Here is a 24,320-nt window from a genome sequence, read left to right as displayed (position 1 = left end):
TCCAGGCAAGGCTAAGTTCAGAGTCAAGCCAGGCTATGGCCTCATGCAGTGGAGCTGAGCATCCCCCGAGGATGGAGGTCCCAGGACCTCTCAGCTCTGTCCTGGTGCTGCACCATGATCATCCTGGTTTGTTTTCCCAAATGTTGTCAGTTGGTTGCACCACTTTGGTCTACCCATGCACTCCCTCGTTTGCCTTGAGAACACCCCAAATCATGGTTGTATTGTGGGACACAGCAAAGCCTCCAGTTTCTGCCAGAGGAGGAGAGGTTAAGACCTGCTCACCTCTGCCCTGTGAATCCACTTGGTATGATCAATTTGCCTAGCAGAGGATAGATACTGTTACGCAAAAATATTCTGTTAGCAGAGTTTTTTAAGTATCAAACTATCTGGGAGAAAATTAGAAAGTACTTATTTAAACTACAGTCCACGCTTTTATTATTGTAAAACCTTTTCCTTTTTTCCCTTCGTTTTCAATTAAAAACAGTCAGGATTTAGGTTTTTGCTTTTCACTAGAATAAAAGTAATTTGCAAAGATAATACTATTGTGGGAATGGAGGAACCTTTCAGCTGATCACTAGAAGCAGCAAATATTTACCAGCTGGCTCTGATGATGAATTGGAGACTGATGTGGAGAGCATGGTCTTCATCCTGCCTACAGCTTTGCTGACTTCATCAAATTAGACCATCTTCATTTTACAGTTATTTTTTCTCTAAAATGTGGCATTCCTGAGAAAAAAGAAATTGTCCTCTGAAGCTTGCACTTTTGCATAGTTTATTTAAAAGAAATTCTGCTTGGCTGATCCCAAGGATTCCTGTAGGTCATTCAAGCTCCAGTCTGACCAGCTAGCCCAGGTTCCATGCTCCAGGCTTCCTCCTTCCTTGTCTCTTCATACAGAAAAGTTGCACGCACAAAGCTATTCCCAGGGTAAATCCTCTGCTAAGTTCGCAGCTGAATCAAGATCGTGCATCACAGTGAGATGTGAATTATTGCCCTTTCACCAAAACTGGAGAAGATGGAAAGGAAAATGGATGGAGAATAGGTCAATGAGGGGCCGATGCCAGCAGAAGCACTACTGCCCTGTGCTACCCCACGTTGGAGGTTACATCTCTGTGTGTGCTGCTGAGGATACTCCATAACCTACACCAAACGGATCAAGTCAGATTACCAAAAGCTTCATGTTTAACTTCAGCTCATTCTGATGAAGCTGATTAGGGAGCAACCACACAAGCAAACAGCAGCCAGGTCTGCAGGGCCAGTGACCCTGGGCAGCGAGGGTGGGTGTAGGCATGCAACCTCTTCAACTGGGTGATGCATGTTGGTAGCAGCCCCTTGACTTGTGTCTTTATTGCCTTTCTCACAACCTTGTCTCAAGAAAAATGTCTTTACAACATGCTCAAAATTGGCTCTGTTGCAAATAATAATAATGCAGTGATGACACAGCACAGAGCAGTGGATCTAAATAGAAGAATATTAACAACCAAGAAAAAATGGATAACAAAACCCCCTATTTAATTCTCTTTCTTCTCCTTCACCGTCTGTTGCTATTTTGACAGTAGTCAAAGTTGAAGACATCAAGGAAAACGGGGACCCTCCAAACAGCTGCTCGGCTGCAGTCAGCATGACGGGAGGTAACCTGCCCCTGCCACTCTGTTCCCAGCTCTGCTGCTGGAGGTTTATGTGGGTTAAGGTGACCCTTTGGGTCATCTCCCACCCTTGTCCCCTTGTCTATTCCACGAACAACATCTCCTGGTGGAGCCCATCTCACTATGCACAGAGGGGCTCAGCCCTGCAGGAGAGGGGGCTTCGTCAGAGAGTGCTGCGGAAGCAACCGTAAAGTAGATAAAAAAGTAGGAATAGGAAAAAAAACTACTGAAATTGAGCAGTGGATGACACTGCGAGAGGAAGAAAAAGCTTCAAACTTTAAAGGCGGTATTAAAACAGGGCATGCAGAAAGTGAAGTCAATTAGGCAAAAGAATCGTTTGCTGACGGAGGTCGCCGGGCCGAATTCCTAAAAGAATTCATGAATCGACTAAAAATACCCTTGGGATAGTTTGAGCACGGACTGAGTTACTGAAGGGCAATGCCCCAGATGACCCAGGAGACCCTTTCCAATCCTACAGTATAAACAATGACGCTATTAACGTTTGTACTAAGTACCTGCTCGGGCTCCTCACCCGCCACTGCAGCGCTTCAGCTCCCACCCGGAGCAGGAGCAGAGGCTGCAAGATGTGCTCTGCTCCCTACCTTAGCCCAGAAAGCATCCTTTAGGTCCCAAGCAATTGATCTGGTTTCTTCTCCTAACACCACCCCTGTAGACAGGGAATTACGGAAAACCCTCGTGACAATGGTAGGAGCACCGAGAGGCCAAAAAGATCAGCGGAAAAGCCTGATGGAAACCCTGCAGAGCTGAAAAGAACAACAACGTGAAGGCTGGAGAAAATCACTGGCAAGAGGAGAGACCTAGGGCACGGAGACCTTAATGGCTATGTAATGCCAAGGACACACTCGCAGGGTGTAGGGGGACGGGGGACAATCTGGGGAATTCACAGGCATGTATTATAATCGTAGAAACAAAGCCAAGTACATCTGAGGGAACCAAAAAAAGCCAGATGGAGTTTGGCTACCACGTTAGGAAATGCAGCAGGATTGTGGGACCCACCAAGATGCTCCAGGTGACCTTTCCCGTTAGGATGTGCCATCCCACTGGGGACGATTTATCAGCGTACAGACCCCGCGCGGAGTAGGGACCGGGTGGGGAGTGTTGTACTGAGTGCGGCAGGGGAAAAGCCATTTTGTTATTAACTATTTCTCTTCCCCTTAACATCCCTGATGACTAGACCTGACTGAAACGACACCCCATGATGGTGTCACCGTTGGGCACTGTCCTGGGAGGTGACAGAGCACTGTTGCACCTCGTGTAGGTGTACAGGTCTGGGTTTAATGCGAAGGCAAACATGCAGCCCTAAATCTCTAACTTGTAATTCAGGTAACTGAGGATAAAAATGAAAACAAGGTTAGATAAAAACATTCACTATCAAAACTTAATTATGCATCCACAGGCTGAGGCTCATTATTCATCCTCCAACCTGGAAACAAATTAGTCTAATGAAGCCATGAGTTAAAACGGAGAAAGGATGTAAAGGCTGGAGAATATTTGTGTCTGTGCTCAAGTGTCAAAACCAGCACTGAGCTCTGGATGCTACATTTGTCACCAGAATCAGATGTTTCCTACATGTGGCGGCATGTCCAGGACCTGGGTTTTGCTAAGAGCAGGTTACAGTTGCTTGCAAGTGGGAATCTGAAGCCATTAGAGACTGGTGAAATGTGGGGGCTCAGTGCGGGAACAGGGGCTCATCAAAACCAGAGGTGGTCAGAGGCCATGGGTCTAAAGAAACCCAGACACCAGTGTCAGCTGCCACTGAGTCAACCCAACTTGAGGGACACATTTAGCCCCAGCACAAGTTCCCCAGTGACAGCCAGCATAGGCCCATGGAGAGTTTTGCTCCAGTGACCTCTAGTAAATGTGGATCCAAATCTCAGGGGCTGGGAAGGAAAGAAACTGATAACTAACTATAGTGGGATGGCAGCTCTCTGTGGGTTTATTGCGCAAGTGTTTAAGAAGCTAAAGACTATAATTAAACTGCCCGGGAATGTATAATCACAGCAAGGAAGGTCTTTTGCCCTGCTCTTTCCCTGTAGAATTTGGAGAGAAATGAAATTACATCACAGGAAAGGGACTTGATAGGCGTTTAATCCCGCGCTCTCTGCTGCACCACCCAGCATCCCTCAGTTTTGGACCGGTTGCTTTGGCCACCTATAAAAGTCACCCATAAACTATAACTTCCGGCACAAATGGGAGAAGCCTGGGTTTGGGGATAGTTAGGGGCTTATCCGCAGCACGCCACGGCAAGTCTGGTGATATATAGCCCAGGTCTGAGCTCTGCAGCAGAGCGCAAAAGGTTCAAGCGACCTAGTAAAGACCGTGCCAGTACCAGAGAACAAGTCCCCGTAGGCCCCCGGTTGAGCCATTCCCACAGCTTTATTCTCTCACTCCCATCCTAATGTGCTTAACGATAAATGACCCCTTTATTTTTTATATCTCCATTTCATTTTTCCCCTTCTTCCAAGGAAGCAGTAAAACAGGGAAGCCGAGAAGCAGAGCTCTTATTGTAAAGTGAGTGCTGACACAGAGCAATTCTGGGGACCTTGCAGCTCACGTTGAACATTTGTATCATCACAAGGAGCCTCTGGGCTTCTCCTCTGAGACTCAAGCCCTAATCCTGCTTCCAGGTTCCCAGAAGAAGCCTATTGGGATCATGCAGGCAGAGGTGAGCTGCATCTGGTCCGGCGGCCCTGACATTCACTGGGTGAGCTTGGCACTATTTTATTTCCAGTTTTGCTGGGTGTTTTATTCTGTGCTGTCCTGGGGTTCATCACAAGGATGGCAGATTGGGGGTGAAGACAACCCGGCTGAGCAGAGCCCCCCAGACACAGCCTCTCCATTGTGCTCTTTGTCTCCAATATGCAGAAGATGTTCAGCCACCCTGGGCAGAAGGACAACAGCTTGCTGTTTATTAGTATAATTTTTAAAGGTGCCTCATTGTATTTATTTGCTGTGTGGTTAAACATTTATTATTTATATTTAATTTTCCCAGATTCAAAGGGGCATCACTAGTGGCTGAGTGTCTGCAGATTCAGTGCAGCTCCTTCACACACTTATTTATGTAACCTTGGCCTCCCCCGAGGGGCTCCCGTTTCACTATGTGCCATCGGCCTCTTAATTGGCCTCACAGATCACACCTTCTCCTTCGGCTCACCCAGGTCCCTGCGACTCATAATTTCTAAGATATTAAATGTGGCTGAAAGAAAAGAGTTCAGTGAATTAAAGCCAGGAAGTTTTCTATCCCTCCTAAACCTTCACTTTCAACTCTCTCTCCTGGGCGATGGCCAGACTGGGGTCACCGCAGTTGGTCTGGAGGGCTCAGAAAAGGACCAGGCTGTGCCCTGGGCAGGAGATGGACATGCCAGCTGGTGTGCCTGGCCATTGGCATGCCTGGCTTCACACCCAGCCACGTCTTCTGGATAAGAGCGTTTGGTGCTAATTAGACTCCAAGCAGCTGGTTAACCTGCAGGGATGTATGGAAGCTGTTTTCGCTATAAGATACTACAAGAGAGGCAGGACTCTCTCCTTGGGACCCTTTTGCAGAGCCAGTCCAGCCCCCTTGGAAGGGCAGTGGGTGGTGGGAGGGAAGAGAGCCAACCTCTGCCTCTGAGCCACCCCGAAGCCACCTCTCCCCACTCCCCAGTACTGCAGCTCTCCCCCAGCTAATGGTTTGGGTGTCAAGCTTGTAGGGGGAGCCAGGCCAGGCCCCCTACCAGGGAAGAGACTCTGGGGTCTAAAAACTTAATTTTCAGAGCAGTGGAGACCAGGAACTCCCATTGACATTTCCCGAGAAGTAAAACCATGTTGAGGCGATGGCTTTGGTTATTCCTTTTGCAATACATCCTCCTGCCAATGCACCCCGAACATCTTAGGGACACATCTGACCCAAACGTGCTGCATTTCTCTTCCAGCCACCCACCATGGTGCTTCATGAACAAATCATCCTGGGGTTTCATCCAAACACAGACCAGAAAATGCACTTACAGATGTTAAACTTTATTTTAGACACTACAGATCCTGTAGCAAGGAGTTCCACGTGTCAGTGATAAGGCAAAGGCATCTGGAGAACTCAGTCATGTGAGGTTTTCACTGGGGTAACTAAATCTCCAGGTGAAGGGGTTTGATACCCCTCGTACGTTTTTACCCAGTTGCCAGCTGTTTGGGTTTAAAAAGAAACTTCACTCCCATAGGTAGAGCTATTTCAACATTAATGGTTTTATACCTTCTCCTTAAATATATCACAGGCTACACTTGGAGATAGAGTTTGAGAGTAAACATTGTTATGCTGGAGCTGTCATCTGTGAGTAATCACAGACCTAATTGAAGCTGGCCAGCCTATTAAATAAACATTCAGCGTAAACGAGGGAGCAAAGAAATACCCTTTAGTTTGGTAATAGTTGAAATGATGGAAACCAGTACTTGAGTCAGGGACTGGGTTGATGGGGTTGGAGTAGCAGGAGAGCCAGAGAGGGAGGTTTCTCCCAGGCAGCTCAAAGCAGCAAGAACCAGAAAGCATCAGCAACCAGGTTTTGGAGGGAGAGCAAGGAGACAGCTTCCCTGGGGCAGGGTGCTGGCCACGACAGGCCTGGATTTTGGGGCAACTAGCCTGCAGTCTCAAGGAGTCTGGCTTTATTGCATTTGGGGAAACATGACTTCCTACCACCTACTGTTAATAGCTGGGCTAACGCTCGCAAAACAGCCTAACAGAAATCATCCTCCCAGCATCAAATACTGCCTAATCACCCCACTGAAATGGGCAACGATACAATCTTGCAGCGTTTCTTGTGTTCCTTGGGGAATCACCTAATCCTCCTTGTTGTCTGCCAGTTTTTCCTTGTCCTTGGGAATTTCATGTAGCCTTTTCTATAAAAGGCTATAGCTTTCGAGAGCGAGGGACTCACTGGCAGCTCTCGCAGCTTGCTGCAGTGCCGCGGGTGGCACTGAGGCACACGGGCATCTGAGGCTGCGCTCTGGGGCACGTAACGCAGAATAGGCAAATTTTCACCCCAGCGAATCTCTCAGCATCCTGCCCCTTCTCACCAGATGTTGCACGGATGTGTGTGAGCGGCACTGCCTCTTTGGGAGGTGATGAGAAGAGGGTGATGCACTGAAGTGACATGCTCAATTTCCCTCAAAGATGGTGCAGCCACAATAACATTTTTTCTGCTGATGGCGTCCATGTGTCTCTCCCTTTTCACTGGAGCTCTGTTACACACCAGGATGTGGTACGAGCGTGTGTGCACCTTCTGTTCCCCGAGCCATCCTTGCCTTTCTGGGGAGGATGAGGTGCCCGGCCTTCCGTGGTTAGTTTAAGAAAAACACTCTCCCAGTGATCAGTGCCTGTATGAAGTAGATGTATGGTTTCAATTCTGTCCTTGAGCCATGGATCATTTAATGTTGTCAACACATATACATCCTTCTCAAACATCCCACTGAGAATTTCTAGGGACTGTAGACAGCTTAAAGCTAGCGTTACAGCAGCAGCTTCATATTTGCTTTCAGATCCACGTGCATTTTTTAATACTAAAGCTTGCATAATTGCTGCTGAATTTCTAAGCAACTTCTTCAAAGGGACAGAGATGCGTTAGCAGTAGGAGTACTGGTGGCAGAGCAGGAACAAGGCCTGTTGTTGGCTTATGGTTTCCCAGCAGCTGCTCAGAGATGGTGTTTGAGGAGCTCTGAAGAAGGGCTGGGTTGGGACCTCCCAGCTTGGCGTGTGTTTGAGCGCGTTTTCTTCCTGACAGTGGGGCGGCTGGGACGTGCTTGCCAAGCAGACGCCGATGCTAGGTGCCTGCATTAAAAGCATTTTAGCACTGCACATATCTTGCCAGGGGAGCTTGCACCGACATTCTGCTTTGAAAAGTGGGATAGGGCATTGTCAGCATTTTTTTTTTTTTTTTGGTGAGGTCTGGGTGTGCCTAGAAGCACAGTGAGATGTTATGTGCAATGAAGATGACCTGGCAGGTGAAGGGCCCGTCACAGGGCTCATCAAGGCAGGGCGATAAAAGGGGAGACGAACTGGTTCCTCAGTATAAGAGAAGGATCTCCTGCTCTTTCCTAGGTGGTGGAAATGGAGTTGCAGCTAAGTGGGGGCTAGTACCTTCTGGTTTTGAGTGTCACAGTCTCTCTGCAACTTCCCTCTGAGGTGGGAGGTGTGCTACTGTTCCATGGCAGTGGCATCAAGCTCTGTTTGGGATGCCCATCCCCACAGGGGTCAGTCCCCTCTGGGTAAAGGGCAGTGACCACCCCAGGGAGCGGGTCACCCTCCTTGTTAGCTGCCAGCTCCTCTCTTGGGTGCCAGGGGGAAGAGATCGATGTGAGGCGGTGACGTCCATTGCCTGGAGCATGAGAACAGGAGGCTGCGGGTTTGCTGGAGAACCTGCAGCAGCTGATGACTGCTGAGAGGTACAGATGAAACTGGGCACCCAAAGGCTTCTTGTGCCTTTGGAAACGTAGGAGGGCCGTGGGTGATGATGGCTCCCTGGCTGCGCACCCAGCAGCAGCGCTCGGGGCTGCAGGGCTCTGCTGTCGGCATGGGGGGCAGCTCCTTCTCTCCTAAGGAAGGGCATTTCTGGGGCTGACACCAACCCAAGGCGTCCCCCCTGTACCGAGGGGGCTGTCCCCTCTCCACCCCCCTGGCTGCTGCAGGGCCCTGTGCAGCGCCACGTCAAAGGCACCTGGTCAGCCAAACTCCATTTACTGTGTCTCTGTATTTATTATATTGGAGCCCAGGGTAATTACTTTACAACTCTGAACATTAAATATCATTTGTCTTATTCTAGTAGGTCCAAATCTTTATGAATTTTATCTGATGCTTGCTCCCTTCAATTATCTGCCATCAGAAAAAGTTTACTGTTGCTGCAAAAATATCAATTTGCCAGAGGTTGCAATACATTTACTCTCCACCTCTGTAATTTACAAACGTACATTCTATGATTAGAAAGAAAAATGGCTAATAGGAGAAATATTCATGCAAAATCGATACTGAATAAGATGCTGCCACCTTTTGGCTTAACCTAATTCTACATCTGGGGCCAAATTCATCCCTGGTGTAACTGCTTTGCTGGGAGAGGAGCTACAGCTGCCCTGAGGCTGGCTGTGAGGGATGGAGGGGGATGGGGAGATGAAGCATGACCTGGGGGGCTCGCCCCGTGACTGTGAACGGGGTATGGGAAGCTGATGCTGTGGGGTTTGCAGGCTCTAGCAAGAGGCAATTTTCCATAGCTGTGCTTCTGCAACTGGAGTTTCCTTCTTGTCCATCCAGAGTCAAAGTGGAGGTTCCCAGCAGGTTCTTCTCTCCCTCCGGCCGCCCGGGAGGCTGTTTCTGGAGCTGCATCCTGGGCACAGGGACCAGCACTGGGCTGCGGGCTTCTGTCCATGCTGATGTGCTGGAAAAGACAGTCTGGGATCTGATGAGACTCAGCACACGGCTGAAGGTGTCTAACCAAGCTTTGAACTGGTTAGACAGTTCATCTAAGCTTGTAGGCAACCTCCTGTCTACAGTACGGTTAGACAGTATGCAACACAGCGGGACTTGCAACACTGTCAGTCTTGGTAGCTATTGAATGTACTTATTCTTCAATTACATGTCATTGCAATGGGCCGTGGAGCCCAAATGCTGCTGTGCTTTCAAAAGAAAACAAAAAAGCATTTCGTTTTAGTAGTAAAGATATTCCACAGCGCTAAGTGCTACAGCAGAGCAATTGCAGAGCTGCTCTGTCTCCTTGCCCAATGACACAGGGTTTTTTCAGCTGAATACCAGCAAGCACATGATTAAAAGCTCTTAGGATTCTGTGGTTGTGGGATTTCCAGCAAAACTTGCTATTTCTCTCATATCTTGCCCCTTTGTTTCCCAGAGTCCAGGGCAGAGCCTGAATTCGGTAATTGCCACCTGGATTTCCTTTGCTGTCTTCCCAAGGAACTTGTTTGAATAAATTGAATTGGCAAATGTATTGTTCAGCCACAAAGCGTTGTGTCAGGAATAATGTAGGTATTACCAGTCTCTCTATTACAGCGCTGAGCGCACTGCCAGGGACAGCGAACCGATGCAGGAGAGCTCCCTTTGAGCCGCTCCCTCCGTTTCCTCTTCAGAAAGAAGTGCACGTGTTTTTGGCTGGTAGCTCCATGCTCTAAAGCAAGAGCTGAAGCAGCTACTTGGAGCTTACGCGGTGTCTGCAGAAACTCTCCTCCACCGGGGAATTTTCTGCTAATAGTTTCCTATGGCTTGTACTTGTGTTTCCTTCACTAGGTGAGACTTGGGTGCAGCAGTCACCTTGTTTTCCACAGAGTATCTAAGCAGTCAGTCCCACCGATGCCAGCGTTAGGTCTGTGTTAGTAGAGCTCAGGGCAGAGTGGTGGGGACAGGCAGGTCCTCAGGCTGTGCTCCCTGAGCAGAACGGGGCATTCAGCTGTAGGACTTTGCTGAAGGACCCCAAGGACTGGGCTAGGCTGTGGAAACTCAGCAATCGGGAGCTCAGGAGCCTAATTAAGGCACTAACCAGGTGCTGGGCAAGTTCTTTGGGTTGGGGACTGCCACCTGCTGCATTTCTTTTCTGCACCAGTGGTCCCAAGATGGAGGTGATCTGAATGTGCCAAGGCATGAAGTTTAAAGTTCCTCAGGGATATAGGCTCACCTGAATCCTCCCTACCTTGACGTGATCAAGCTCTATGGGAGAAACAAGCTGCATGTAGGTCCCTGGAGGGTGGGGGAACAGCCAGCACACGCCAGCAGGTCAGCACGCACCAGCCAGGCACAGTCACCACCATGACACTGACATCTCTCCCACTGCCAACAAACGACTGTGGCAGCAGGGACAGGAGCCCAGGACCCCCCTCAGGACTGCTGTAAGCAGTGGGAGATGGCACCACAGCCCTGCAAACCTTGTGCCCTCTGCTGTAGGTTGACCAGATTTCTGCAGGAGATGCAGAGGGATCTCACAGGCGAGTGGTCCTGCTGGGAGGATGCTCCATGGGACAGGGCAGTGGCACCACCTCCTCCCTCAGCCAGGTCTTACAGAATGGAGGGCCTGCCCAGTTATTAAAAAAAAAAAAAAAAAAAGGTCCGTGGGGGGATTTTAACGATGGGGCTGCTCGGAGGTCCAAGCCTGCCAGGTGAGCAGGGTCCTGCAGAAGCTCCTTGGCCGCAGAGGTGACCCTGCCGTGTGGGTTAGCAGTGACATGGTGCCACCTCGTGGCACGCGGCTCCGAGTGTCACACGGCCTTGTCCTTGTGGGATGGACATCTTTCCAAGGGGAGCATCACCCTGCGGGTGCTCCGCCACCTCCCAGGGCTGCCTGGTGCCTCCAAGGACGTGGCTGCACCGTGGGGCTGGTAAAGGCCACCAGTAAATGGGTGGTTGGGACCGACGGGTGAGGGACTACTCTCTGGAAAACAAGACCTAGTTTGAGTAGTGGCTGCAAAGGAGGGTATGACTCAAACTTATGCTGTCCGGCTCAGAGCCATGGCTTTTGGAGACAAATTCTTTAGGGCTGTCTGCCCACTAGGGGATCCACGCGTTAAAGGGGTCTCCTCCCCTGCTCAGCTATTCCCCGCTCAGGATCTATCCTTTTTCCCTCTGGCTCCCAAGCTCTGCCAGGACTCCCCTGACCACCCTCCCCTGCTAATCCACAGGAGACCCACTCATCTGCACCAGAGATGGATTTGTTTCCATTCTGTACCCACGGCATAAACCAAACCCCACTTACGAGGGTTCAGGTTTATTTCTTAGTGCTACAAAATGGGAAGGAAGAATGGCTCCGTTTATCTACAGTAAAAAAAAGAAAAATAAAAACAATGCTGAGGTTTGGCACTGCTATTAAATCATCATCAGTTGAAGTACTTAAGGACAGAGTTTCAGTTTTCAGTGAAATGCTTTAATTCAAAACCACCAATGCCATAAATAAGGAGGGTTTGGGGTCCAAGTTCCCTTACTGATCGATAGCATCATGCTAGTGCCTAGGAAATCTGGGGCTCAGTAGTCATGGACTGGGTCCTGTTGTGCCATTTGCAGTACGGACCCAACAATAAGACAGCTGTTATCCCAGGGAAGTCTGCCACGGAGACACCTAATCTGTTTTCTGCCAGGTATCGGCAGCTGACGTTATAAGACATTAGTGTTTGATCTGTGACCAGAAATCACCTGATAAGGGATTTATTTTTCCACTACTATTAGAAAGGCTGGTGCAACCTTTCCCACCCTTTAAGACAGCCTTTTTGGAGCTACGTGCCCTCTGTACCTGTCCCGCTGCCAGCTCGGCTGCTGTCTGTGCTCTTTCCTTTTGGGTTGGGACATTCCCAAACAGCAAAGCAAATGGCTCGATTCTGCTGATTTGTTGTTCCTCCTATACAGTACACAGTGATACTGAAGAAGGAAAAGCCTCTTCTTTCTAAAAGGATGCTCCTTTTAGAGCATCCTGCCTGGATATTCTACAAGGGGGTTGGAGACATAGTATCCAACTATCAGAGGCAGTGGGAGGTATGGTGGGTTTTACCTCTAAAACACCAAGTCTGAGGTTCCTCCTGGAGGACGAAGAGCTGGGGATTAGGAGCACTTGGTATCTAATTGAAGTTCAGTCTACAAAGCAAAGCTTTTTTTAAGTATAACCCAAGGAGAGAATTTAACATTCTCGTACAGGTATATATCACCAAAAATTAACCATCAGAGGAGGCCCTTTCCAGTTTACTTCATTATTTAGGAAGGGGGTTTTAAAAAAGAGACTCTTCTATCGAAGAAGCGAGCTCATGCTGGTATAATGGTATCTGTGTAAATCCGGCAGTGTAACAGTGGCTGCGGCGATGAGCCCTTAGGCGCTTAGCAAGGATTTGCCAAGGAGCCTAAGGGCTGATACACACTTGAAATTCAATGGGATTTAGGTGCCTAAATGCATTAGGCTGCTTGGAAAATCCCGGCCTTTGAAGTTAAAGTAGGCACTAACAAAAAATGGCTAAAAAAATTTAAAATAGTAAAAGTCAGGCTAACGCTGCTGTGAAGGCAGTGGGTGCTCTGAGTTTTGCACCCAAAACAAGGCAGCGGGAGGTGGCCACCAAAGGCAATCGAGAGGCTCCACCAGCGTGAGGGTTCAGAAGAGCTCCATTCCTGCTGTCTCCCGCCCCATCAGGAATAGCAGGATGTCCCTTCCGAAGCATTTCCACTTCCAATGGGTGTCTGCTTGTGTGGGAATGATCCACAGCATTTGGCTGGGGACATCCACCTTGTGAGAGTGTATGAGGAAAACATTAAAAATGTCTTTTTTTCATTGAGAAGAATCTTAGGACATCAAAAGTTGGAGAGCTCATCTTCATTATTTCTCTTTAAAGTTACTTACGAATTGAGAACGGCTCTGCTCATATTTCTGTTTTATTTGCTATCTCCCCAGGCTAAAGTGTTGTCTATTTATCTTACAGATTAGGTTACTTTTTATGGGGATCCTGCTATTATATTTCACCTCTAACTTTGTTAGTTTGTGTTTGATATTAAATTATGTTGAATAAAATGGGCAGCTCAAGGACATTTTTCAGCTTCATCCCGAAATGAGGTTCTTAATCCTGTTTCTGGGTCTGCCCCTGTAGCCCAGCCCACGGGGACAGCATTGGGTATGTAAGAAGGGCAACAGAGGAGTGTTTGCATCAACTATGGGCTTTGCAGGGTGAAGCTGCAGGAGAATCGTGCCTGTAAAAGCAGTCAGTTCATGTACAGTGATTTTGGAGGCATCTCTTCAGAAATGGGTTCTAATAACATTGACATCATCACAAGATAAGATCCAGGACTAGATAAATCACAGCCTCGCAACTCAGTGCTCCTTTGGGGATTAGAAGAAGTCGCTGAGCTGTCACTCTAAAGCTGATCATGGGCTCGTTTAACTATGTCATCCCATAAGACAGCCCTTTCAATTATGTCAACCTGTCTGCTCTCCCTAGACTCTAATTTTAGAGCAGCAGTAGCTAATATTCTTGGAAAACTGATCCGCCTCCACAGATCTCTCCTCTCTGTCTGCTGCTGTTAACGGAGTATCCTGTGGGGAGATCGGACTGCTTTACTTCCCCTCCTGTAATAAACCTAATAAAAATAGGTACCATTAGGTTCCTTTGTGTGTGGTCTCTTTAAGACACTTATCTGAGCTATGTAATGGAGATGTCACTTCTCCTCCACAGAGGGATCTGGCAGCACCACAGGGTCATTGCAATAAAAATAAAATTCAGTTTTAAAAGCCTGGTACAAAATTATGAGCCAAAAAGCAGGACGATGGGATTGGAGTTCAGAGACCTGGAAAAGGCAAATGTGAGCTGGAGTCACCTGAATGTTAATGCTGCAGTGGTGGCTCCGCAGCTGGAGCAAGCAGGATGCTCCTGGATGGCACAGGAGGACCACAGGTGATGGGGTGGCTCTGGGGACCCTGGGGACAGGGGACTTGTCCATGTCTTCTGGACGGTACTGGGAGGAGTTTGGGGCACACAACGTGGAGAGGAGGTGGATGGACCCAGCTGTCTCGGCCACAGGAATCTCTGTGCTGTGCTGCCCGTCATAACACGCCTGGGTGGGAAGGGGACAGACCCTGCACCAAGAGACAGGATGGATCCAGCCACATCCCTGGCTCCCCATCCATGCCATGTCTGTAGCTGGCAGTGATGTGGGACAGTCATCTCCCTGCCATCCTACAAATGTCTCCCTGCCCTCACAGGCTGGCAGCACAGGAGGAAACGAAGCCACCCTTGGGCTGTCCCATTTGGGTTTTTCATTATGTCTGCCATGGCATTCAAAAGCAGCAAGGACTTTCTCCAGCCATGCGATTAGAGCTGCCATGACAGAGGGGACAGGGAAGGCCTTTGAAGACCTTCTTCTCTCTCTTCTGGACAGCATGACAGTCCCTTCAGCTGCGTCAAGTCTCCCTTGGCCATTTCTCCTCCATGCTTGGCCTCCATCAAGCTGGACTGGCCATACTGGAAGACAGTGGTGTGCAGGTCTGAGGCTGTCAGAGGATTTTCTGTTTCCTGCAGAGCAATTCTAGCCTTCTCCAAAATAATGACTCTTGGGGGCCCTGTTTGAAGTACCAAACATCTGTGAAGCTGAGGAAAGCTGTCATCCTCTTCAGAGGTGTTTTGTTCCCCCTTTAGGATGCAATGTGGGTCCTAAGGCAGACCATGCTGGGGAAGTGGGGTGGATGATGGCGTTTAACCCCCTGCAGAGCCACCAAGATGCAATCCCAGGTCCCATGGGAGAGGAAGGAAAGGACAAAGAGCAGAACCACAGAACAAAGGAAAAAGTAATAGCCCTCCTCCCCCCAAAAAAACTAGAATAGGAGTAAAACAGATGGAGGGAAAAAGAGGAGGCAGAGAGACCTTGCAGAGTCAAGGGAGGGAGGTGACCCCCATCCATCCCACCCAGCATCACCACTCTGGTGGCAAAGGCCAGGCCTTCTCTTTGCAGATCAGGTTATATAAAGCCCACACGCCGTGGGCTGCCGGGGAAGGATACCTCCCCCAGACTCCAGCAAGTTAGTTACACGTAGCTTTCCTTCCATAAATCCTTGTTGGCTGCCCCTAATCAAATTCTGCTTCTCAAGCAATTTCCCTTGCTAATTCCTCCCGAATCAGTTCTAACCCACCTATCCCCCTTGTCGCTAAGCTAGCCAGCCTCTAATCACACGCTGCACTGTGTGATCTTTTCCCGAGTAATACGGGGTTTGGCACTTTCCTCCGGTTCTCAGCAGCCTAACCTGTCAGGAGCAACCTTCTAAAAATATCACTAAAGACCTCGGCTAATTTCTAATCCTCGTTTCTATTAAGACGGCTGCCTGTACTATGTGGGTTTCCAGACTTGGGATTTACAGTCTTCCTTAAGAGCGTCTAATCTGTGCAGAGCCATTTCTGTTGTTATCCGTACGCAAACTCCTCCCTTCCCCACCATAAAACATGATCCCTTTGGCAGTGGCTCTCCAGTCTGCAGGGCAGCATCAGCCAGCCAGCGAAGACACCAGCCTCTTCCTCTCCGCCTAGCTCACCCCGCCGCTTTTTGGCAAGCCTTCCTGGGGAGATCACTGGGGTCCTGGTCCTCTTGGGCACTGGGTAGGTGCTTTGTATGAGAAAAATCAGCCTGCGAGCTCAGCAGGGCAAGTGATTTTCTTTGCATTTCCCAAGTTCTCGAGTGTTGGGTAAATAGTGTAACAGAGCTGATGTACAGATGCATAACAGAGTGAAGTTCTTGAAGCGCCTCATATAACTGGACTTTCTATTACTGTTTGTATTTGGATATTTTTTGCCGTTTCCTCCGTCTTTTTAACACTCCCTCGTCCCCAGCTGTCAAAACCAACCAGGTCAGAAGAACAAAGCGAGGGTTAGTGCCATGCTCTGGCTGCCCCCCACTGCCCTGGTAGACACCAGGTAGCTGGCTCAGCTCAGGCCAGGGAAATCCTTTTAATCACATCCATTGGCCAAAGGAATCTGGTGGAAGATGCTGCATGACTGTATTGTCAGGTACCGGGCACCTCTGTGCACTAAAAGGCGCACTGACTGCTAAGGCTCTCCCTGGACTTGAGACCACCAGGGTTTGCATCGAATGCGACTCGAGAGGCAGGTTCTGCTGGCAGGGAGAAGGGCAGCCTCAGCCCAAGGATGGGACCATCAGCAGACAAACAGCGCAACTTCTGATGGAAACATCTACCACCGCTGCAGAACACTCTTCTAGGACACAGCTGGACAACAATGGCTCTAACTTACACATTCAAAGCAGCGTCAGCCTGGCTCCTTTACACCAGAAACTTGTACACTAGAAACTTGAAGCTGTCTTTTAATCATGAGAGCAGTGAAGTTGTGGGACAGCCTTCTGATGGGAATAAACTGCTTTTAACCTTGGGTTTACGAAGGGAATTACATGAAGTAGTTATATGATTAATAGAAGCTTGAATTGAATGACCCAGAAGGTCTCTTCTCACATCAGTCTCCAAAGTCTATGTGTCTATGGCCATGCCGGGCAGAGGGGCAGGACTCGGGCCGCTTGGCACAGCACCGCCTTTCACACTGCTCCCAGAGCTGAGCTGGTGCCTCCCTGTGGGGCTACATCCCACCCCCAGGGTGTCCCTGGGGAGGGCTGTGGGTGCTCCCAGCATGGACGTGGCACGGCTGTCCGAGAAGACCCCATGCAGCAAGCGCCGCAGCAGAGGAGATGAAATCGGAGTTTGCCCTTCGCAAACCAAGGACCTGCAGCAGACTGCAGTGCTCTGTCATCGCAGTTGTTATTTGGAGGAAGGGCTTTAAAATTAGGATCTTGGGTAATTTTATGGGTCCATGTGGGAAAATTAATATGCGTGAGAAGGCCTGGGAAGAGCGTTTGGCTGATGACACGGTATCATTTAATCCAGCAGGACTGTGCTGTTGGGAAGACCGTAATGCCGGTGTGGCTGGCTGTAAGCTGGCACACACAGCAGGAGTCATGCGAACGCCGCGTGGCAGAGTGACGTGGAAGACGGATGAGTGCCACATGCCATTCCCAGACTTTGACAGCACAAATTGGCCTTTGCCATCAGTCACCACATGCCTTCCTAAAGCTCCTCTTCGATCTCATGGCTCCACTCTGCATCTGAGTCATGTACTACAGGAGAAAGTCAGGTGTTTTCTGGGGGGAGCAGGGGCAGAACAACATTTTGTCATTTCTCAATCCCGTAACAAATGTCATTAAATCAATAGTCCTCACCTCCTCCGTGCGAAGCCACTATTGTTACACGCATTCAAAGATCAACATTTATAAACTACACTTGGATCTCGAGGTGCCTCGTTAAAGTGAGATAAGCATTTAAAAACAGGGACCCACCGGGAAACTTTTTATCCAGTTGACCTGTGCAAACCCGCAGCTGCAGCTGAGGCTTGTCCACCCAAACTGGTTAGCACAGTCCACTCAAACCAGTTGCAGTCCACTGAGGCTCGTCCGCCCAAACCAGTTAGCGCATGCTGAAGTCCTGCAGCGGGGCCCTGAGCATCAGCCTGCTGTGATGAAAACACACTCTCTCACCGAGCTCGCTGGATTTATTTTAAAGTTTGGAAGTAACACGCGTTAAGCATTGCAATACAGAGGGACGGCGCAGCAGCATAAGCCCTGATGAAAAACTGAAATGCAAATGGAAGAGGCAAAGGGCTGGGACACTCCCGCGTCCTCCGGAGCAAACCCTCCCAACACGGGCTTTTCCAGGGCACTCTCCCACGTCCCTGTTTGAGACACGTGTCCCACGGCCAGGACGCTCCTGCACGCTCATCCCGTCAAGCGCCTGTACGGCAGGGTGTTCACAGCAGCGGGGCTGCTCGCGCCAGGTGGGCGCCATCCCCTGGGGAAGCCCGAGGGGCCCTTGTCTTCGTCATCACCCCCTCTCTCACCCTCAGCCTGAACTCATCTCCATGCCCCTCCCCGTGCCCTTCCCCATCCCCTGTTGCCTGCTCCCTCATCCCCGTGCCCATCCCTATCCTCATCCCCACGCCCATTCCGCGCCGCTTCCCCGGACCCCTCCCAGATCTGGCTCGTCACGGCCCCGCCCCCGGCGCATGACTCAGCACGCCCCCCGGCCGTCGATTGGCCGCCCGCCTGGAACGCACCTCAGACGGCGACGGAGGGCGGGGCCCGCCATTGGCTCGGCCCGCCGTGACGTCATCCGCGGTGGCCGGGGCGGGCGGTCGGTCGCGTGACTCAGCCCGGGCTGAGTCAGCGGGAGGAGCATAAAGGCGGCGGCGGCGGCATCATCGGCATCGGCGCGTCCCCGGGGCGAGGGTCCCGCGGCCCTGCCGGTATGGAGCTGCCGGGGCTGGGCGAGCACTGCTCGGAGCGCACCTGCAAGCAGCTGGGTGAGGAGCGGCCTCGGGGCGCGGCGGAGGGCGGGGACCGGCTGCCCGGGGGGCCGCTCTGCGGGGCGGGCTGGCTCCCCCCGAGCAGCGCCCGTCCGGGGTGGGTGGCTTGTGTCCTGGGGGGGCCGAGTCCTGAACGCCGAGCCCGTGCAGGGGTGCTCCGGTTAGGAGCAGGTACCGGCGCTGCTCCTGTAGCCCCCCTCGATAGGTCTAGGGAGAGAGCCACAGCGGAGCCCGGTGTGTTTTGTTCGCCTACGTTGTTAACCTGCTTGGGGATGTCTTTTAAAGAATGAAAAGACTTTTGGGTCTGGGCTTTGGATTTGTACTTCAGCGCCTAGCTCTTGACTGATGCCTCGCTAAAAGTTTCTAAGTTCAAGGAGCTCCTATGGCTTGTGTTAGTCTCACGCTGGGTAAAAAGAGGCAAAACCTATTGCTCTTAATTCTTTAGCTTTAATATTCATGAAGAGTAATATGCTTTCTCTAGAGATAATTGGATTGTCACTAGACAAAAACTTGCTTTAGAATTTATTTGTGCTCTTTGGCAAGCACTCTGACAGCTGTTAGCTCTCCTCCATGAGAATCTGGTTTTCTTTCCTTATTTTTCTCGCAGACTTCCTCCCTCTGAAATGCGATGCGTGTGGGGAAGTCTTCTGCAAAGATCACATCCGTTATGATGACCACAAGTGTAGCTCTGCCTACAAGAAAGTAAGTTCCTATACATGAGTCAGTAATTTGCACTGCAGAATTGCTAAGTCACGTATAAAGGCTGCTCTGAAGCTTGGCCTGTGGTTTCAATAAAAGTGGATGGGAGAATCACAAGATGTAAGTTAATGATAGACCTGAATTTCAAATATATAGAAACGTAACATTTCAGAGGTCAGTACTGCTAGATTCTAGTTTCTTTCACTTACACCGTGTTTTCCGAGAGGAATGCTTTATATTTTAAGTAATGTATTGTGGCCTAAAACTTTCTACAGCCCCAATCCTTTAAGGTGAAGGACAGCAAACATGAAACTGCAGAAGAAATAAATAGAATAAGTGAGGCCAAACTTTGATCTGTGGCCCATACTTGGGCTTTGAAGTGTTCAAAGGCTGTAATTCCAGAAAGCCTAGAAGCATATTTAAAGTCAACTTACCAAATATGTTGCTACAAATTGATTTGGCAAGCATGCCTGAGTATTTTTTTATAATGATTTGCAGTTACCTTTGTGAAATATACCTTTAAGAGCATTAGTAAATGAGTACAACATAAAACGCCTGTGAATATACTTCTGTCACCCATGGATAAGAGAAGGGGGAAGGGGAGAAGAATAATTGGGTGGGACTTCTGATCTGTGTTGTATGTTCTTAGAATGTGCAGGTTCCAGTCTGTCCGCTCTGTAATGCACCTGTCCCGGTTCAGAAGGGGGAAATACCAGATATTGTGGTTGGAGCCCACATGGATAAGGACTGCAAATACAATCCGGCACAGCAAAAGCAGAGGGTGAGGAAACTGCTGGTGGAGTCTGAATTGCCTGCCTAATGCTTGTGAAGTTAGGTCTGCTGACAGCAGAATGTGTAGAAGCTTGCTCTGTTTCATCTTAATTCTAAGGGCACTTGAGCATTTGTGCTTCAGCTTGGTCATTACTTGGGAAGCTGATCACAGAAAGCAAGCATTGCCAACTTCATGTCCTCTGTTATTTAGATCTTCATAAACAAGTGCTTAAAGCCAGGCTGCAAAAGGAAAGAGATGATGAAGGTAGTTTGTGAACAGTGTGGTGGCAACTTCTGCATAAAACATCGGCATCCCCTGGATCATGACTGCAAAGGGAGCAGCCATTCCACCTCCAAGGCAGGGTAAGCTGTATTTATGATACTTTGAGCTGAAGCTGAAATTTCAGAGCTAGTATTGTGGTTGGTGGGGAGTTCAGACAAACAGGGAATTTTGTAAACTACTGGTCGCTTCAGTAAAATAGCCACTACTTCCTCTTTGTATTTTGGGCCTAATTTCTGAAAGTTTGTGAGCCAAGATAAAAGCTTCTTGTCAAATGCCTTCCTAAAATTCTTCTAAGCTTTCCTATCTTGATAGCATGACTCTCAGTGTCTCCTAACTGTGAATAGACTCTGGCCATCTCAAGTACCCTTTGGGGTCTGGATCTAAATACTAGAATCCTAGTTTTTCCCAGCACTGTGAAGTAATGAAGAACAAAATGAATACCTTGCTTAGCAAAGTTTAAACTTAGTTTTAGTAAAAAAATCTGTCTCTTGCAGGCCGATGTACCTTCCTTGTTTTGTGCAATAGGACTGTAAGATTTGTGTGACAGATGCAGATAATTAAACTGGATGGAAGAGTGACACTACTGGCAGTGTGCATAAGAGGTGCTCAGCCTGGTTGTATTTCTTTGTAGATATGCAGCTCTGATGAGAGCCTCTCAAACTGCCTTCAAGTCAACGGGAGAAATTGGAGTGCCATCTAATGGGAGTCTTCAGCACAACAGGTAAAAGCTGCAGAATGAGAAAAAACAAAGAAGATTGTTTAAAAATAGTTGTGTCAATATGGTGTAGGAGTGTGACTGTCATACCACTAACTGCTCTAGAGCTGGTAGTTGACCTTCAGTCGGTGTTGGGCATGTGGTAGAGGGGTTCTGACAGCAGAAGTCAATCTTTACTTGTCTGTACTGTTGTGATTAAAATAGCTATATAGACACAAGCATTAGGACATCAAATTGTTGTAACAGCAGGCTGGTCTCCCACCTGCTCAGTGTGAGGCTTGGTCAAGTTCTGGAAAAATAGTGTGTCATCAGAATGCTGAAGAAAGTATAGCAAGCATCTGAATTAAAATAAATGGCCCCAGCCCTTCCCTGCCATGGTGTGTCTCCTTGTGACTGAAAGCTTTAGTTGTGTAACTCTTACAGTGCATTCTTATGTCTTTCAGATGCAGATAGTAGAGGCACTTCACATCTGGATCAAACCTCTGACTACTTTAAAGTTAATCTTGTCTATAGGTCTTTAAAAATTTTCTATGCAATTAACTTATTTTTGTATTGTTTTGTGCATTCAATAAACTGTCACCCTTTCCAAGCCAACTTTATTTGTTCCTATATTTGGAATAAGAGCTGTAATCCTATGAAAAATACTTGGTGGAGGAAACTGGGGAGTGGTGGTAGGAAGACGACTAAAATTAGTATGCAACATAGCCAGCTTTGCTTAGGTCATGCTAAGTCTAAACTATGAGTTTCCTAAGATGAAATTCTGAAATACAGGCTACTGTCATAATCTCAATCCTTTTGGAAATGAACTGGCACACAAGCATTCTGCTTGACAAACAGCATACATCAACATGAAGCCAGTTTTATATAAGCTGCCTCTTGGTTTCTGAATGTCACTGGAAGTACTTGATTTATAAAGCCATGCCTAGTTTTTCTAAGCCCTCCCTAAGCAATTCACTGAAGGCTAGTGCTTACAGAGGTGTGAACAGTATAACTCTTAATTTTATTCTACCTTAGATAGAAACCTAGATTTGCATGGGTATTTTTTTGCAGTTGGGGTAAAAAGGAAGCCGGGGAAGTATTGTTAACTGTGTCCTGTGTAATGAGAATGAGGCCAAAATACAGCATTGTCTAGGGAGGCTACCCTTGCTGTCTTCCTGAAAAGCTTAAACAAGTAAAGACATAACAGACATGTTCCATCTATTATCTTGGCCAGTTATCTTGCTTCTTTAAAACTGCATGAATATCCAGCTGCTTAGCTTGGGGCCTGAAATATTGTAGGTTGATGAAATGGAAATGTGCTGTTAATGAACAATGCTAATTCCCCAGCTGGGATCTAAGTAGACCTCTCATCCAGCTAATTGTGAGAAAAATGCCAAGGCTTACTGATGATGTCAGGGGGTCAAGACCTCAATTTCATGTGTCGTTGGAGCCATCCTCTGCATGCTGGGGCTGGTGGGATGGAGTGTTAGCTTAGGACTAACTGAAGGGTAATTGCAGTCCCTGGAATCACCTGCAGCTATGAGTGCCCAAAGCTGTTCTGCTGAGGTGGGAGGATGAGCAGCTTGCATAGCAGAGAATGCTGTGTTCCTTGACCTGGGAACAATAGTCTTTGATAATACTGTAAGAGATGTGAGCATAAGTGCAGTTAATGCATATGCTTTATACAACCTTGAGGTGTACTGCAGTTGTGCAAAGACTGTTGTGTGCCTCTTGTTTCTCTTTGAAGAGGCTTAATTCTTAGAGGAAATGTGGATTTATGGTCCTTCACAGGGGCAGCATGTAAACAATGAACATACTGAGTTGTAGGCCTTTTATCAGAAAGGGCAAAGGTAATGTAATTTCTGGCCAACACAGAACAAAATACCTGTGCTATCCCATATTCATGTTTGGCCCAACTTCTCATCCAGGAGAAGTTTTTGGAGAAGATCAGAGCTATATGGAAGGCCGTAGTTGGCCAAACTGAATATGTAATGTAGGTATGAGTTACCACTGCTAATTCCATATAGTCTACTTTTAAGCAATTGTGGCCAAAGTTGTGATTTGACAGTATCTGTAATACTGTGTTTAACCACAGGATGTCACAACAGGATATGTAGTAAAACAATCATTATTTTAGGAAGTCTAAACATAGAAAACATGCTTTCCCTATTCACATTGGAACAAAAGCTTAAATTACAACTAATTTTAGGTACCACTATCTACTGATTATCCTGTGTGCTCTAACACTATAACTCAGCCCTAGTGCGTTGCTACAGTAGTAGGACTTTTGTAATCTCTCTGTATAATACATAACCGGCCACAGGTTCCCAGACAAGGCTGTGCACCCCACTGGTGGTATGGGAAGGGGTTTCTGGTGGAGAGCATCAGCATGGACCAGAGCCAAGTGGCTCTGCCCAGCCCAGCAGCAATGGGTGGGGGACAGGATTGGCACCCTGCAATGTGGGGAGGAGAGGAACAGCAGAAGGTGTGACCCTGGTTTGGGCAGGGGAAGGAAACAGAGGTGTAAGGCTTACCTCTTCCCATCGGTGCATATAATGGTATGGGGAGCTGCTGCCACCAGCCTCTGCTACCACAGCCAGCATTTCAGCCCTTACTGGGATCAAAGCAAATGGAAACAAAAACCCTATTTCAGGTTGTCATGAAAAAAATGCTCCATCTACATGTTTGTTTTCAGTAAATATTTTTGCCCTTAAATTACTAAGGAGAAATGGAAATGTTTGTGCATGTGGTATTTATAGAAAATGAAAACATGGAAACCAATTTGTTCCCTGGAAACCTTGTCCTTGGAGATGTTTTCTCGTCCCCTCAAACCACAGCATCTGCCTCTTCCCAGTGCATTCCCTCAGGCCCGATCGGGACAGCAGATAACGCTGTTTCAGACATGGAGCCTCTAGGACCTGGTGGCAAAAAGGAATCACCGCACCTCACTGCATTAGCAGCTGGCATGGCACCCACGGGGTGACGGGCGAGTCCGCTGTGGCCAGTAGCACCTGTCTTATGTGGGGAGCGCTGGGGCTGGCCCCCCACCGGGTGCCCTGCGTGGGCAGTGCAGGGGTGGGTGCTGCCAGGCCTTGAGGGGATCCCTGTTGGGCCCTGGGGGGGTGTCCCTGTCAGGGCGCAGGAGGATCCCTGTCAGGGCACGGGAGGATCCCTGGCAGAACCTGGCCGGGTCCCTGTCAGGGTGCGGGAGGATCCCTCTCAAAACCTGGCAGGGTCCCCGTCAGGGCGCAGGAGGATCCCTGTCAGAACCTGGCGGGGTCCCTGTCAGGGCGCGGGTGGGTCCCTGTCGGGCCCGGCGTGGGGGGGCAGCCCGAGGCTCGCGGGGATCACCTAGGCAACGAGGGGCGGGGCAAGCCCTGTGGC

At 48.9% G+C, this 24,320-nt stretch overlaps 1 protein-coding gene across 3 annotated transcripts; it reads left to right on the top strand.

Moving 5' to 3' along the window:
* The first annotated feature begins 18,319 nt into the window (after positions 1–18,319).
* Positions 18,320–21,551, top strand: ZFAND2A (zinc finger AN1-type containing 2A). 3 transcript variants are annotated; one of them, XM_009467775.2, is made up of 6 exons: positions 18,322–18,486; positions 19,097–19,191; positions 19,838–19,969; positions 20,171–20,322; positions 20,874–20,963; positions 21,401–21,551. In XM_009467775.2, the coding sequence occupies exons 1-6, from the start codon at positions 18,432–18,434 to the stop codon at positions 21,408–21,410; spliced, it is 534 nt and encodes a 177-aa protein (XP_009466050.1). In that variant the 5' UTR covers positions 18,322–18,431; the 3' UTR covers positions 21,411–21,551. The 3 variants fall into 3 exon arrangements, with proteins under 3 accessions (XP_087588366.1, XP_087588367.1, XP_009466050.1); XM_087732240.1 differs by lacking the exon at positions 21,401–21,551 and having other exon boundaries at positions 18,320–18,486; positions 20,737–20,874; XM_087732241.1 differs by lacking the exons at positions 20,874–20,963; positions 21,401–21,551 and having other exon boundaries at positions 18,321–18,486; positions 20,171–20,326.
* Positions 21,552–24,320: the final 2,769 nt, after the last annotated feature.

The sequence above is a fragment of the Nipponia nippon genome, unplaced genomic scaffold (assembly GCF_047370975.1).
Source record: "Nipponia nippon isolate SJK-2023a ecotype South Korea unplaced genomic scaffold, ASM4737097v1 scaffold_5, whole genome shotgun sequence".
NCBI classification, from domain to species: Eukaryota; Metazoa; Chordata; class Aves; order Pelecaniformes; family Threskiornithidae; genus Nipponia; species Nipponia nippon.
This window is presented reverse-complemented; position numbering and strand designations above follow the sequence as displayed.

Excerpts from the sequence above, each read along its gene's own strand:
- ZFAND2A (XM_009467775.2), top strand. The coding sequence starts at position 18,432 with ATGGAGCTGCCGGGGCTGGGCGAGCACTGCTCGGAGCGCACCTGCAAG. Across the intron at positions 18,487-19,096 it reads GCGCACCTGCAAGCAGCTGG|ACTTCCTCCCTCTGAAATGC; the intron begins GTGAGGAGCGGC and ends TTTTTCTCGCAG. Across the intron at positions 19,970-20,170 it reads CGGCACAGCAAAAGCAGAGG|ATCTTCATAAACAAGTGCTT; the intron begins GTGAGGAAACTG and ends TCTGTTATTTAG.